Raw genomic sequence first — 14,133 nt, forward strand, 5'->3', positions numbered from 1 at the left:
AATGGGCGGTTTCAGTTACCATATTTTTTGCTCCATAAGATGCACTTTTTTCCTCCTAAAAAGTAAGAGGAAATGTCTGTGCATCTTATGGAGTGAGTGCATGGTCCCTGGAGCCGAAATCCCGGCGATGAAAGGCAGATTGTGCTTTTTTTTTTTTAGAAAGAGCTAAAGGCTAACAGGGAAGGAGAGTGTTGAAAGGACCCGCTCAGCAGCTGATTGCAAGAGATCAGGGAGGGAGATAAGTGAGCTAGCTCCCTTCCCGCCCCTCCCAGGCCCCTTGCCCAGGCCTCAATTGTTGTTTGCAGAGAGAGGCTGCTTCTTTCCCCAGTGACATGTGGCTGGCTGATTAGATTATCTGTCTGGAAACTGTAGAAAAGAGTCCCTTTCCTTTCCTAGAGAAGCTGCAGAACTGTGAGTTGAACCCCCCAAAAACGGGGCTTTTCCCATTTGCAAACAAAGCTGCACAACTTTGAGCTGATCCTCAAAAAAAATGGAGCTTTCCCCCTTTGCAAAAGAAGCTTCCTCAAATATTTAATGGTGGGGCAGGCAAAGACACCTAAGCCTCTAGGAGTTGGCTGCTATGCCTAGGACAATTCAAGAAAGCAATATATATATTTTTTCCTACTCTAAAAACTAGGTGCGTCCTATGGTCAGGTGCGTCCTATAGAGCGAAAAATACAGTAGTTCTGGAGTTTTTCTAGAGGTGTTGGTACAGCTGGCTGTTTGTCAATATATGTGGATTAGGATTGCCATTTGATGCATCCTTCTTAATTTAAAAATGACTGCTACATTTTTATCATGTCATTTCTCTAAGCATAAGGGCAGAGTGAATGAATGCTGGTGGTTTCCTTTCTAGGTGGTCTCATAAGAACACAGCAAGAGTCCTTCTGGATCAAACCAAAGTTCTATGTAGTCACAGTGGCTAGCCAGATGCCTATGAGAAGCCTATACCAAGCAGGGCATGAACACAACAGCACTTTCCTTATATTCAGATGCACAGTACCTCTGGTTTTTCGAGGTAGCACACAAGCATCATGGTTACAGTAGTAACCATTGACAGTCTCATCCTCCATGAATTTACCTAACCTCATTTTAAAGGAGGCCATCACTGCCTCTTGTGGTAGCCAATTCCATGGTTTAACAATGTGCTGTGCGAAAAAGTACAGTGGTACCTTGGTTCTCAAACTTAATCCGTTCCAGAAGTCCATTCCAAAACCAAAGCGTTCCAAAACCAAGGCGTGCTTTCCCATAAAAAGTAATGCAAAACTGATTAATCCATTCTAGACTTTTAAAAACAACCCCTAAAACAGCAATTTAACGTGAATTTTAATATCTAACGAGGCCATTGAGCCATAAAATGAAAGCAATAATCAAAGAAAAATACTTTAAAATGGGACATGATAGACCTTTGATTGGGCACATGTGAATTTGACATAAAATAGTTTATAGTGAAATAAAAATAAATGCTGCTTTTATTACCAGCAACACAAGTAGGTCAAAGCATTATTTTCAATCCCATCTTCAAATCTTACAGAATCTCTGGAAGAGTGTGTATAATGGAAAGAACCTGCTGGGATTGTCTTTATATTATTTTGATAGAAAAGATGAATCATGAAGATGAAATTTCTTTTTTTGTGTGTAACATGTAGATGTTTGAAAAAGAAGGCAAAACATGAGGAGTCTGTTACTGATCTGTTATACTTGGTGTGGATTGACAGCTTTCCCCCCTCCCCCTCACAAAACCATAGGTAGTTCATCTACATGAGTGCAAACAAATGCTATAAGTGCATTGCAATTATAAGTAGCCTTAGGAAAGAGCAGGCGGCAATTTTATGATATTGCCAAAGATTAGTGCTGAAATGCTGAAATGTATAGCTGAGAAATACTGCTGCTGGAGAAATGTTTTATTAGAAGAAATGTAACAAGGGATTCACGATGCAGCTGTAAATCCATTAAGGCAAGTAGGGCTCTGCAATAACCTTTCTCCATTTCAGCTATTAGCTTCAAGGATTGCTGAACTTGGTAACTTTGCAAATGTGGTTTCACCCAACACAGTAACTTAACCTCCTCTTCACCAGCCTGTATTCAGGTCAGAAATAAGGGGACATTACTTCTCTAAAATGAGTACAGCATCATTTCTTTTGTATCAGAATTTATTTTATCTGCACCAATCTGCTACTGGAAGGCATAAACATAAAAATGTTACATTACAACAGGATATCCTTGTGGAGTTTTTTCTAGATAAGATAGTTGCAAGAGCTGAAGCAGTATAATTTTCTGTTCATGTTTTCTTAAGTCAAGTGGGGAACCTTTTTGGCTCTGTGAACCAGATCCTTACCAGAATTGACCTCGTGGGTCCACCCAGCTGTCAGTCATGTGACATCATCATAATATCCTATGGATGACAGATGAGTGGCCCTGCCTGTTTGTCCAAATACCTTGCTGGAGCAGTGTTAAAATGAAAGGGAAAGTGCTTCAGAGACCAGTTTAGCAAACTGCTCCCTGAACCACCTCCCCTCTCCTTTAAAAGTCACTCCAGGTGTGACTTCTTTGTTCAGCGATGGGGGTGGGGTGGGGAGTTTGCTTTCTTTCGCTATAGGCACCTTTCCCCAAGGAACAGGCACGTGTACTAAGAGCAAGCAAACCCATGAGTTTTCACCTCCTTTTGGCTGTGTCCATCTGTTCCAAGGAGAAACAGGCATGTACACCAAACTGAGCAGGATTTAACAACCACCTGTCAGATGTTAAGTGGGGGTTAAATGATAAATCCTGCTGGGAACAGGCACCTGCAAAAGAACAGAAGTGATGTCAGCTAATTGAGAGGTTGCTTTGGTTTGCAGAAAATGACCTCACAGGCCAAATTGGACCCTTTGGGGAGGCCAAGATTGGCCTTTGACCCAGAGGTTCCTCAACCCCTGCCTTAAGTCATGTGGTCAGCAAATTTCAACATACCGTAATGTGTTCTGTCCAGTCATTCTTGCTATAATGGTCACCCGCAAAGGAAGCTTGCCACTTTTCAAGTCTGTATGGTTTTCAAATTTCCTCACATTTTTATAATACAGTGGTACCTCAGGTTACAAACTTAATTCGTTCTGGAGGTCTGTTCTTAACCCAAAACCGTTCTTAACCTGAGGCGCACTTTCGCTGGGCCTCCTGCTGCCCACGCACCACCAGCGCACGATTTCCATTCTCATCCTGGGGTAAAGTTCTCCACCCGATGTTAGCGGAGTTTGTAACCCAAAGCGTTTGTAACCCGAGGTACCACTGTACAAAAATTATTATCTGTTTAAAATAGACATCAACCTATGGTAAAAAAAAAACCTAGTAGGGACAACTCAAATGCAGTATTTCACATTGACTGCCTGTGATAAGGGTTTAGCAGTTCATCTTAAAACAAGAGGCACCCTGAGCAAAATGATGAAATGGTGTGTTTAAAAGTTGGCACTGATACTTTCAAACAGAACCAAACATTATTCTTTGGAAGAGACAATGCTAGAAGAAAGGAGGTGCTTGAGGGCAAAAATCTAAATCATACATTGTTGACAAAGATATCCCCAGTGTTCTTTGGATATATAACAGGGGGGAAATAGTACACTGGAACATTTCAGACATTTTTGCAAATGTGTTCAGCTTAGGAATGATTCTGAAGATAAGTTTAATATTTTTGTTGTCTAGAATGATTGAAGACTGTGGGAAAAGAGGAACCACCATGGCAGAAAGGAGACAGCTGTTTGCAGAAATGCGTAAGTACTGTGGCATTCTTTCCCCCAGTAGATGAATTCTTTCTTGCAAAAGACCAGCAAGACAGAATGTAACTTTGGTAAATATTGCATGGATTTGTGCCTGTTCTGCAAGACAGAATGTAACTTTGGTAAATATTGCATGGATTTGTGCCTGTTCTGCAAAACAGTAGCTTTAAAGTGCTTTAAAGGTGCTTTTAGTGTGAGGCAAGTTGCAAGAATGTGTACTTAATTGACCTGATGCTGTCTTTTTGTAGTTCTGTGGATTATTTAAAAGCTGGTTTTCTACCATATCAGTTACTGCTAAGAGATCCAAGGTGATGAGATTTGAGAGAGGGGGGAAGGAGAGGGCTTGGAGAGAAAAAGGGGTGTGAGCAATCATAAGCACTGGCTCTCATTTACAGCATCAAATGTCAAACATATTTGGTGATCTTATTTACTGTGGATGCCCTGTACTTTTGAGGCCTAGACTGAAATCTTCCTAGCTTTACTAAAGTGTCTCGGTTTTCATTTTCTTAATTAAAGTATGTTAACACTGTCCTGATTAGAAATGCTTTCTGTCACTGAGAGGAATGACAAGTGCCAACCCCTTGATGCAACTTTAATTTCAAATAAATATGCTAAGCATTGTCATCCTAGTGTGTAAAGTGTTTTGTAAACCTTGTGTTTGTTTTTGTATCACACGTGTAAAGTTGATCATGATTATTTCCATTTCACAAATGAGCAATTGAAGCTGAAATATAGTGATATGTCAGAACCTAGCCCATGGTTCCACTGTAGAAGTCACACGCAGGTCTTTCAAGTCAAAGCCAATAGTCTCTTCATTGTACTCACTTATATTGAGAGAAAAGTGAAGCTTTATCACTTTTTCCCATTCGAAATGGTCTCTACCAGAGAGCGTGAGGCAACCTGACTATTTAGTTCAATCCAGCAGGTCTTTACAGAACCATGATGTATAAGACTGGATAATACAAGTTGGATTTAGGGTGATTGCAAATGTTGGTGATTATAAACATACATTAAAAACTGCTTTCTAGTTAACCAAAGAAGCTCTCGAGAAGTAGAGAGCTTCAGAAGCTGAAATTCTTGATGAGCTGACTGCTCAGCAAGGGGGTCTCTCCTCTTTTTCCCCAGATTAGATGCCCCAGTGTCAATTAAAAGCCAGTATGTTGGTTGATTTAAGAGTAAAGCTACCTTTACCTTCTAGGAACAAGGACCACAAGTAACTGAAGCTGACTATGTTTAAATAAATGTTTTAGTTCTCATGTAAATTAATTGTGCCATTGAATTAAATGGGACCTAACTTCAACTAACTTACAGCTTGAAGCACATTTAGCTGAGGGTCTGTGTAAAACTTAGCATAAGCTAGAGCCATGGTTCCCCATGGACCACATGAACATTGATTATGGTTTTGGTAGACCACTTAATGATTTCTCTGCCTGTTAGAGCATTGGTAATGCTCTGTGCTAGATGCTGTACAGTTTTTGCTTGAATTTAAATTGTAATACAATAAAAGAAATAAAAGAAGCAATAAAAATACTATTCAAAATCAATATTTAATGTGAACATGCCACGGATCACCTGAGTGAACCTCATGGACCGCTGGTGGACCATAGACCACAGTTTGGGAACTCCTGAGTTCTTCTGAGAAGAAGAGCTAGATCTACACCTAATAGAATGTGAATGGATATTGGAAAAGGCAGTTACTACTGTCTTTGACTTAGCAAGTTTCACACAGAATCATAGAGTTGGAAGGGACCCTGAGGATCATCTAGTCCAATGCCCTGCAATGCGGGAATATGCAGCTGTCCCATACAGGGATCAAACCTGTAACTTTGGTGTTATCAGCACCATGCTCTAACCAACTGAGCTATCCAGGCTCTGCTAGAGCACTGCTGCTTGAACCCTGACCAGTTGGGACTAATGCTATTTCAGCAGAATGAGCTTAACCTAGCTGAGTTTTAAGATGTGATGCAGAAGTTACTGGTGAAGACAGCCCATGATGACTGATCTTTTATTTCTGCAAAGAGGACACTCTTCAATCTGCCAACAATAGTCTCTTACATTTTACACATCACTGCTCCCCATTTGGTGTACAAAGACAAGATTGTAATTGGCATGAAGGTCAAAGGCCATGAGGGGTTCTAATAAACAGAACACCTTCCATTGAGCTGGCACCTAATTAATAATAATAGGAGAGACAGATGTTTCCTGATACATATGTTGAAAAGAGAATGTATCCACTCTAAGTTGCTACTGGCTTATGCTATCTATTAGAAATACAGTTCTGTTGAACACAAAACACCAGCCAGCTCTTACAGTGTATTACTGTATTTTGTCTACAAACTGTTATTCATCATGGCACATGAAACCAATTTTTTTTAAAAAAAAAATACATTGTTGCTTATTCATCTGACAACTTGCTTTTCATTGTTCCTTAGCATCCAGATCGGAAGTCTTTCATTTGTAGGAAAAAAATGTTGAACGGTAGCCAAAATACAAATAACAATGATAACAAAACTACATTCATCTGGGATAGAAGCAAAAATCACAATCCTTTTTGTTTCTGGGTGTATGCCAACAAAAGCTGCTTTTTTTACCATGGGTTTCTCATTCAGTAATACAATTGAGTGATAAGCAAACAGAATCATTAGGCAGAATCAGGTATCTGGCCGGCAGATAAAGAACAGAAGAGTTTGCTTGATGAAGCCAATGGCCCATTTAGTCCAGCATCCTGTCTCACAGTGGCCAGCCAGATGCCTGTGGGAAACCCACAAGCAGGACCTGAGGATGACAGCACTCTGCCTACCTGTGATTCACACCAACTGGTATTCGCAGGTATACTGACTCTTGACAATGGAGGTAGAACATGGCCACCATGGCTAGTGTCTGTCAATAGCCTTGTCTCCCATGAATTTGTTTAATTCTCTTTTAAACCCATCCAAGTTTAAAGCCATCCATGTGCTGCATGGAGAAGTGTGGTGTAGTGGTTAAGAGTGGTAGACTTGTAATCTGGGGAACAGGGTTCACATCTCCGCTCCTCCACATGCAGCTGCTGGGTGACCTTGGGCTAGTCACACTTCTTTGAAGTCTCTCAGCCCCACTCACCTCACAGAGTGTTTGTTGTGGGGGAGGAAGGGAAAGGAGAATGTTAGCCACTACTCCTTAGGGTAGTGATAAAGCGGGATATCAAATCCAAACTCTTCTTCTTCTTCTTTTATCTGTCCTGAATCTTCCAACATTCATCTTCAGTAGATGTCTACTGGTTCTAGTGTTACGAGAGTATGAGAAAGATTTTTCTCCATTCATTTTCTCCATGCCGTGGAGAAATTCCATTGTGTCACTTCTTTCTCGCCTTTCCTCTAAACTAAAATGTCCCAAACACTGTGACCTTTCTTCACAGGGGAGTTGCTCCTGTGATGGAGGAACACTCAAGAGAAGTTTTGACCACCCACTTTCGTGCTGCCAGTGGGTCATACTCTGTGGTAGTTGCTGCTACCACCTTCCCACTTACTCTTGCAGCCCAGATGGGAGAGGAATGGATATATGACTCTTGATAGGAATAGGAATGTTTCTTTAAAAAAAAAAAGAGGAAGGAGGAAAGTAAATTCGAGTTTTGGGCTGTGTTTGTCACTTGAGCTGAGGGAAACAGCTGGGACCACTAGAAGGGGTCTTCCAAGCAAAGTCTTAGTCCACCAAGGGTAAAACCATCTTGTGGGGAAATGAAAAACTTTGAGGATGAGACAGTAAATAGTTCAAGGGAGCTTCTGGCAGGGACAGATGGTATTCAAGCAGCCAATTGGTAAAGGGATTTAGTTGAGAATGCTTAGCAGATGGAGAAGAGAAAGGAGAAAAGTAAGCAAAAGTGTAGTGAGCAGAACTGAGAGAGGGGAGACATAATGGTGTTCGTTCTCTTTTTCCTGACATGGAAGCTTGACATTTCATGGCCGGACATATTTGCTTCCTGGGCTATGACCATAAAGCCCTAAAGCCCAAAATTGAGGGGGCTTTTTCATTTTACCAATAATATTTACTTTTTAGATCCTTTGATAAGTCTTTCAATTTCTTATTGACACACAAACAGAACTTTCCCCTTGATTTGTCTCTACTCTCTTGTTACGATCAGTTCCCTGAAGTATCGTGATGTGCACATGCTGTGATCTTCTTCTCAGGAGAGTATCAATCAATCAATTAGAACTTGTTAAATGTCATTAGTGCATTCAAAATTTGTCATGTCTTTTTTTTAATTTTACAAAGGGTTATGTGTATTTTCCTTGGAAAGGCTGTTTGCAAGGCCTTTGTGTTTTTGCAGGGTCATGCAAATCAGCTAAATAGAATGCTTCCCAGCTTCATTCAGCTCAGCTTTGCATATTTCCCCCCACAGCTGCAATTGCTCAAACTGGCTGTCCGAAGTCTCCTCTCTCACATGCATATGCAAAGCAGCTTTATAAACAGCAACACTTTAAAAACCGCTAAATTTGGCTTAATGAAAAGGTAGCAGAAGCCTACCTTTTGACTTTTAATTATCCAAATACAAGATGCTTCCAGAAAGGTTGTTGCATGACCCTCCTTCCCATTTGCCCCTTAATTCTTTTATTTTGTACTCCTACCTCCTCGTACAAATCTTACACCTAAATAAATGGTTTGCAGCTAAAATAGATAAGTAGTTTGGATGTCTGATATCTTATTCTGAACTGATTCTCATCAGTTGTGGGTATTTGTTGTAAACTTCATAGTTAAATATTAAAATTACACAGTGTTGTCCTAGAATTGGAGCGCAGCCATTTTGTTTTTTAGCCTGTGGTTTGATCAGATTGGTTTTGTTTCTTTTTTCCTGAATGACAGTACAGAAGGTTTATTCTTTATCCACTGCTAAACTATTTTTAACACTGCATTCTTCCCATTCTCTCTAGTTAGAAAAGACAGCCTTGAAAATGTTGAAGGGAACATTTCTTTTGTTTTCTCTCTTTTGTCTGTGAGGTACATGCACAAATTGCAACTATCATAGCATATGCATAATTTTCTGCCACTAGGGGCTCAAGATCTGGATCGCATCCGTTTATCCACCTACAGAACAGCATGCAAGCTTAGATTTGTACAGAAGAAATGCAACTGTAAGTATGCCACTGGTTAATTCGAATTACCATCATTAATCTTATCTTCCACTTTAGAGTTGTGTTTGTTCCCCAGTTGAAATGCAAATAGGAATTTATTTTAATACGGAAGATGCTAATAAGAACACTTCTGGTTCTCCAGAAGAGCATGTTATTACACTACTGCTAATTATACTTTAAAGTTTAAATGTTTGCATGTGGATGAGGGTAAGAGAGAGTGGGTGGAGCTTTTTAAGCACATCTACTTTTCCCTTATCAAAATGATGAGGTGAACTATAAAATCCCCCCTTTTTTGTTTCTTTTCAACACGATTAGATTTGTTCATCTTACCTCTTAGATTAACTTGTGCAGCTGAGTGAAATTTATTTTAAGCATATATACTCCCAATAGATACTAATTTTTACCTTCAGAATTTTCACTATTAGAATGGAAAGCAACTTTTAAGGGGCAAATAGGTCATTATAACAAGCCATTCTTAAGAATGCTACATCCTCCTTATACCATTATTTACAGCTTTTATATATTATTTTGCATATTATAGGACCAAAACAGCTCCTGAAATAATTAACATGGCATTGATGGCATCTGATTATTTTTGTGTATGTATGTGTGGTGTGGTGGTTAGAGTGTTGGATTAGGACTCGGGACGCCCAGGGTTCAAATCCCCAATCGGCCATGAAGTTCACTGGGTGACCTTGGGCCAATTACTGTCTCTTAGCCTAGCCTACCTCACAGGGTTGTTGTGGGGATTAAATGAGGATGGGGAGGACCATGTGTGCTACCTGGAGCTCGTTTGGGGGGGGGAAGGTGGGATATAAATGCAATTAATAAATAAAATAAACTATGGTCACTATCCTAGACAGCATCTTAAAAAGCAGAGACATCACCTTGCCGACAAAGGTCCGTATAGTTAAAGCTATGGTTTTCCCAGTAGTGATGTATGGAAGTGAGAGCTGGACCATAAAGAAGGCTGATCGCCGAAGAATTGATGCTTTTGAATTATGGTGCTGGAGGAGACTCTTGAGAGTCCCATGGACTGCAAGAAGATCAAACCTATCCATTCTTAAGGAAATCAGCCCTGAGTGCTCCCTGGAAGGACAGATCGTGAAGCTGAGGCTCCAATACTTTGGCCACCTCATGAGAAGAGAAGAATCCTTGGAAAACACAGGCAACAATGTTGGGAAAGATTGAGGGCAGTAGGAGAAGGGGACGTCAGAGGACAAGATGGTTGGACAGTGTTCTCGAAGCTACGAACATGAGTTTGACCAAACTGCGGGAGGCAGTGCAAGACAGGAGTGCCTGGCGTGCTATGGTCCATGGGGTCACGAAGAGTCGGACACGACTAAACGACTAAACAACAACAACAACAAAAATGGTCACTATGCAGGTCTGAAGGATGTGTCTCTGGGATTTGCTAGAGGGAAAGCTCCTCTATTGACTCTGCTTCCCAAATGGAATATGAGATTCCCTGCACTGCATACCCTGTACCTCGTTACTTAATATTGGCATATGGCTGAATCCGGTGATATTTTGCATGCCTGCTTGCTTTATTTAAAAAAAAACCACAGAACTCTTATCTTTTTAGGTATTATTGGAGGATACAAAAAAGGGTGAAGCCAGCCAGCCTGCTTGCTTCATCAGAGCTGCTGAACTCAGTAAACCCCTTTGCTGTTGTCCTATACGTACATGAGTGTAGCTGTACTGATCAGTTGTGTATTGGTTTAAGTAAATAGAACTACAACAATAGCCTATAGGAGGCAAATGGGGCAAGTCTGTCCTGCGATGTGTATCCATTTCAGTTCTAACAGGTTGCATGTGCATACCCTCCAACTCCCGGATTGAAAAATCCGGGATCAGCAGCGGTGCAGCACCGGAAGTCGCTTCTACGCATGTCCAGACATGCGCAGAAGAGACTTCCGGTGCCGGGCTGCCCATGTCTGCATGTCTGAGCACCAGAAATCGCTTCTGCGCATGTCCAGACAGCCGGGAGCCAGGACATGGCCACCGGCAGGAGCTTTACGGGATATTTACGGGATATAATCAATTCGGGATAACAGCGGGAAACGGTAACAAAATACGGGGGTTTCCCACGAAAAACGGGAGACTTGGCAGCTATGCATGTGTATATCCAGCATCGATTCTAGAGTGGTTGTGTAATGGACAAAATACCTTTATTAGTGAGTTGTTGCCAGTCAAGTACCTTCAGCCTTTCTCCAGACATGTCTCTGCTACATCTGTTGCTTTATGCTGATGTCGTTACACTATATCCAGTGATCATTCAAAATAGTACTTAAACACTAGCTCAGTGCCCTGGTCTGCATTGCATCATCAGTAAATGCCGCAATTTGCAATTTTGCAGTGTGGTCTATGTGGTGGATTTTACAAGCTCATTTGCCAGTGAAAGAACTCACCACATCAAGAATTATATAGAGTCCTATGGCCTGATTATGTACCCTTTTTTTTTTGGTAATGGGCTTTACATTTTCAGTCCTTGACACAGGATTGCAGCCTAAGTATTAGGCCACTCTAACATATTCAGCTGTGCTCCACTGCTTCAAAGCAATTTGAGGATTTCTTTAAATTCTCAGCAGGCAGCTAAAACACTCACCGCTCCTTAGCTACTTCCTTTTACTAGACTATAACTACTTTTATAAATCCAGGTTCACCCACAACTTGTACTCCATACATATTGCCAAGATTCTAGAAGAGTATTCTCAGCACGCGGCTGACAAATGCACAAAAGTTATCTGCCATAGGATTTGGTGATGGGTGCTTTTAAAAGAGCTTTTGACTGTTCATGAACACCCAGTACTTGTAGTGTGTGTGTGTGTGTGTGTGTGTGTGTGTTCACATTGCCTTACATTTTTCAAAAGGTAAAATTATAATTCTTTGGTTTTCCAAAAGCAGTTTATGTGCTTCCTTATCAATTGTAGACTTACCAAGCTAAGTTGTCCAGTCACAAAAACAACAGCAAATTTGAAATCCTCACACCCAAAAACATATTTTAAAGACCACTCATTGAAGAAATCTGCAAAAATTAAGTTTCACCCCCTAAAATGACACACACCTTACTGGTTCAGTGTTATGAGAGAGCCAGTGTGGTGTAGTGGTTAAGAGCAGTAGACTCCTAATCTGGGGAACTGGGTTCGCGTCTCTGCTCCTTGACATACAGCTGCTGGGTGACCTTGGGCTAGTCACACTTCTCTGAAGTCTCTCCGCCCACCCGCCTCACAGGGTGTCTGTTGTGGGGGAGGAGGGGAAAGGAGTTTGTTAGCCACTTTGAGACTCCTTTGGGTAGTGATAAAGCAGGATATCAAATCCAAACTCTTCTTCTTCTCTTCTTATGTCTGAACCAGGGATCATGGTTTGTTTTGCTCAGACAAACCAGAGCTAATAAGCCATGACTTGACATCATAATTTGCTGTGAGCAAAACAAACCATAATGTCCAGTTGAAATGTACCACTAGGCCAATTATCAAATGCCACTATGCCATGGTTAGTTGCTCCTCCACATCCAAGGAGATGGGCGAAGTGAGAGCCAATGTCAGCTAATACATTTGTATAACCTTTGGCTCTCCAGATGTTGCTGAACTACAACTGCCATCATCTCTGCCCATTGGCCATGCTTGTTGAGGCTCATGGAAATTGTAGTTCAGCAACATCTGGAGTGCCAAAGTTCCCGACACTTGAAATATAACGGATCTAGGAAAATACACAATCACCACAATATAATTTTACTGTAGTATTTGAGCTTGGTCATGCAGCTTAGGTTTAATGGCTAGGTAGAGGAAGCAAGCAGTGGGTGCCATTCATGGTTATGGAAACACATGTCAAAACTTCAGTAGAGAACAGTTAGGGTTCCATAGTTTAGGTGCTAAGATCATGAACAACAGAACTGAGTCGAAAATGGGAAATGTCAGCTTCTATAGCCTGAAGCACTGTATGAACACCAGAATTCTGGATTTCCAGAAATACAGTACCGTCTTCCTCAGCATAAAATGTTTCATTTACTGAAAACTATGGCTTTTCATATTTTTATTACTTGTAGCAGTTATTAAAAAGCATTTAGGATGATGAAATCTCAAGTTCACACATGTGATCTCTCTGTGGACCACAGCAGCGGAGGCAGAGCCTAACAACATACCATAGTCAAAACTATATTATACAATTAAACAGTTCTGTACGGCTGGAAAACAACCGCCATCCTTGGTGGGCCTTACTCATTGTGCTGCATAGTTATTCTCCAGTGCTGGCTGTTGAAAAAGCAAGGCTGCTGATTTCCCTAGATCAGAATAAACAGTTTGCAGTTGAGAACCTTGGATTTAAAGCCAGGCTGATGATTCTAATATGGGGTTTAATTAGAGCTGACAAACCGGGAGTTCATATCCCTGATGGTTTTTAATTTGGCACCTTGGGGGTTTTAGTGTTGTTTTTCTCCTCTGTTCTCTTTTGAATGAAATACTTTTTGCTGTGTCTCATCAGGAGAACAATACAGCTGTTTTCATGGGGAATGGCGTAGTGCGATGTGCTGACCGCGGAGGCGACCTTGTTAATTTCCACGCCTTCCCCAACTCTAATCCTTCTCTTCCTCATACTCTTCTGCTCAGTTCAAATAGTAGCTAGGCCTCAGAGGCATGTAGGCTAGTCAGCTTCAATTTCTTCCATACCTTGGGGCCTCTTTCTCTTCTGCCTGTCACTTTATGTTAGCCTTGTGTCCCACCCTGTCTAATGAACAATAATTCACATCTGTAAATTAAATGCAAGTGCTATTAAAGATGTACTCACTTCAGATATTTTTAAACACATCGTGCTCTGGGCCAGCCTCACATCAGTGGCTATTATATCATCAACCCGGCAGCAAAGGAACTAGAATTAGAGTGTTAGACTAGGATGCCAAAATGAAGTTCCAATATGGATTTGCAGCCCATGCTTTTTAAACCAGTTTCCTAGGTGCTGTGCAATTCTATGCAGATCTACTCTGAAGCAGATAACATTTACGTCACTTGCACTCAGCTCACGATAGGACAGGATCTTTGTTCTCCAATTTACCTGCATTCCTTGCAAAATCAGTTCTTTGTCATTTGTTGCTAAAGGGATGCAGTCAAAATAAATGAGCATAAATCCAAGGTGATGAGGATTTGTGGCATTCCTGTTCTAAGTTCCACCATACTTTAAAAGTTACAATCTAGCTTTACCCTTACAGTATAATGACATCAGTAGTACGTAATTTCTTTTAACTTGGAACAGAGTGTAATGCTATCGTGTTCTCTGGTTACCTA

The 14,133-nt window shown here is 41.0% G+C and overlaps 1 protein-coding gene across 23 annotated transcripts in view; it reads left to right on the forward strand.

Annotated features, from left to right (window-relative positions):
* DTNA (dystrobrevin alpha) overlaps positions 1–14,133 on the forward strand; it is a 204,888-nt gene that overhangs the window by 100,118 nt on the left and 90,637 nt on the right. For 21 of the 23 annotated variants that reach the window (XR_015951476.1, XR_015951478.1, XR_015951477.1 and 18 more), the window contains 2 exons: positions 3,676–3,743; positions 8,774–8,854. Coding sequence is in view for 18 of the 23 variants with exons in the window: in XM_088675454.1 (XP_088531580.1) it covers positions 3,676–3,743; positions 8,774–8,854 (149 nt within the window). In the remaining 5 variants the exon portion in view is untranslated. Of the gene's footprint in view, positions 1–3,675; positions 3,744–7,866; positions 8,855–14,133 lie in introns of all 23 variants that reach the window. The other 2 variants (XM_088675471.1, XM_088675469.1) reach the window with 1 other exon arrangement.

The sequence above is a fragment of the Zootoca vivipara genome, chromosome 8, assembly GCF_965207765.1.
Source record: "Zootoca vivipara chromosome 8, rZooViv2.hap1.1, whole genome shotgun sequence".
Lineage (NCBI taxonomy): Eukaryota > Metazoa > Chordata > Lepidosauria > Squamata > Lacertidae > Zootoca > Zootoca vivipara.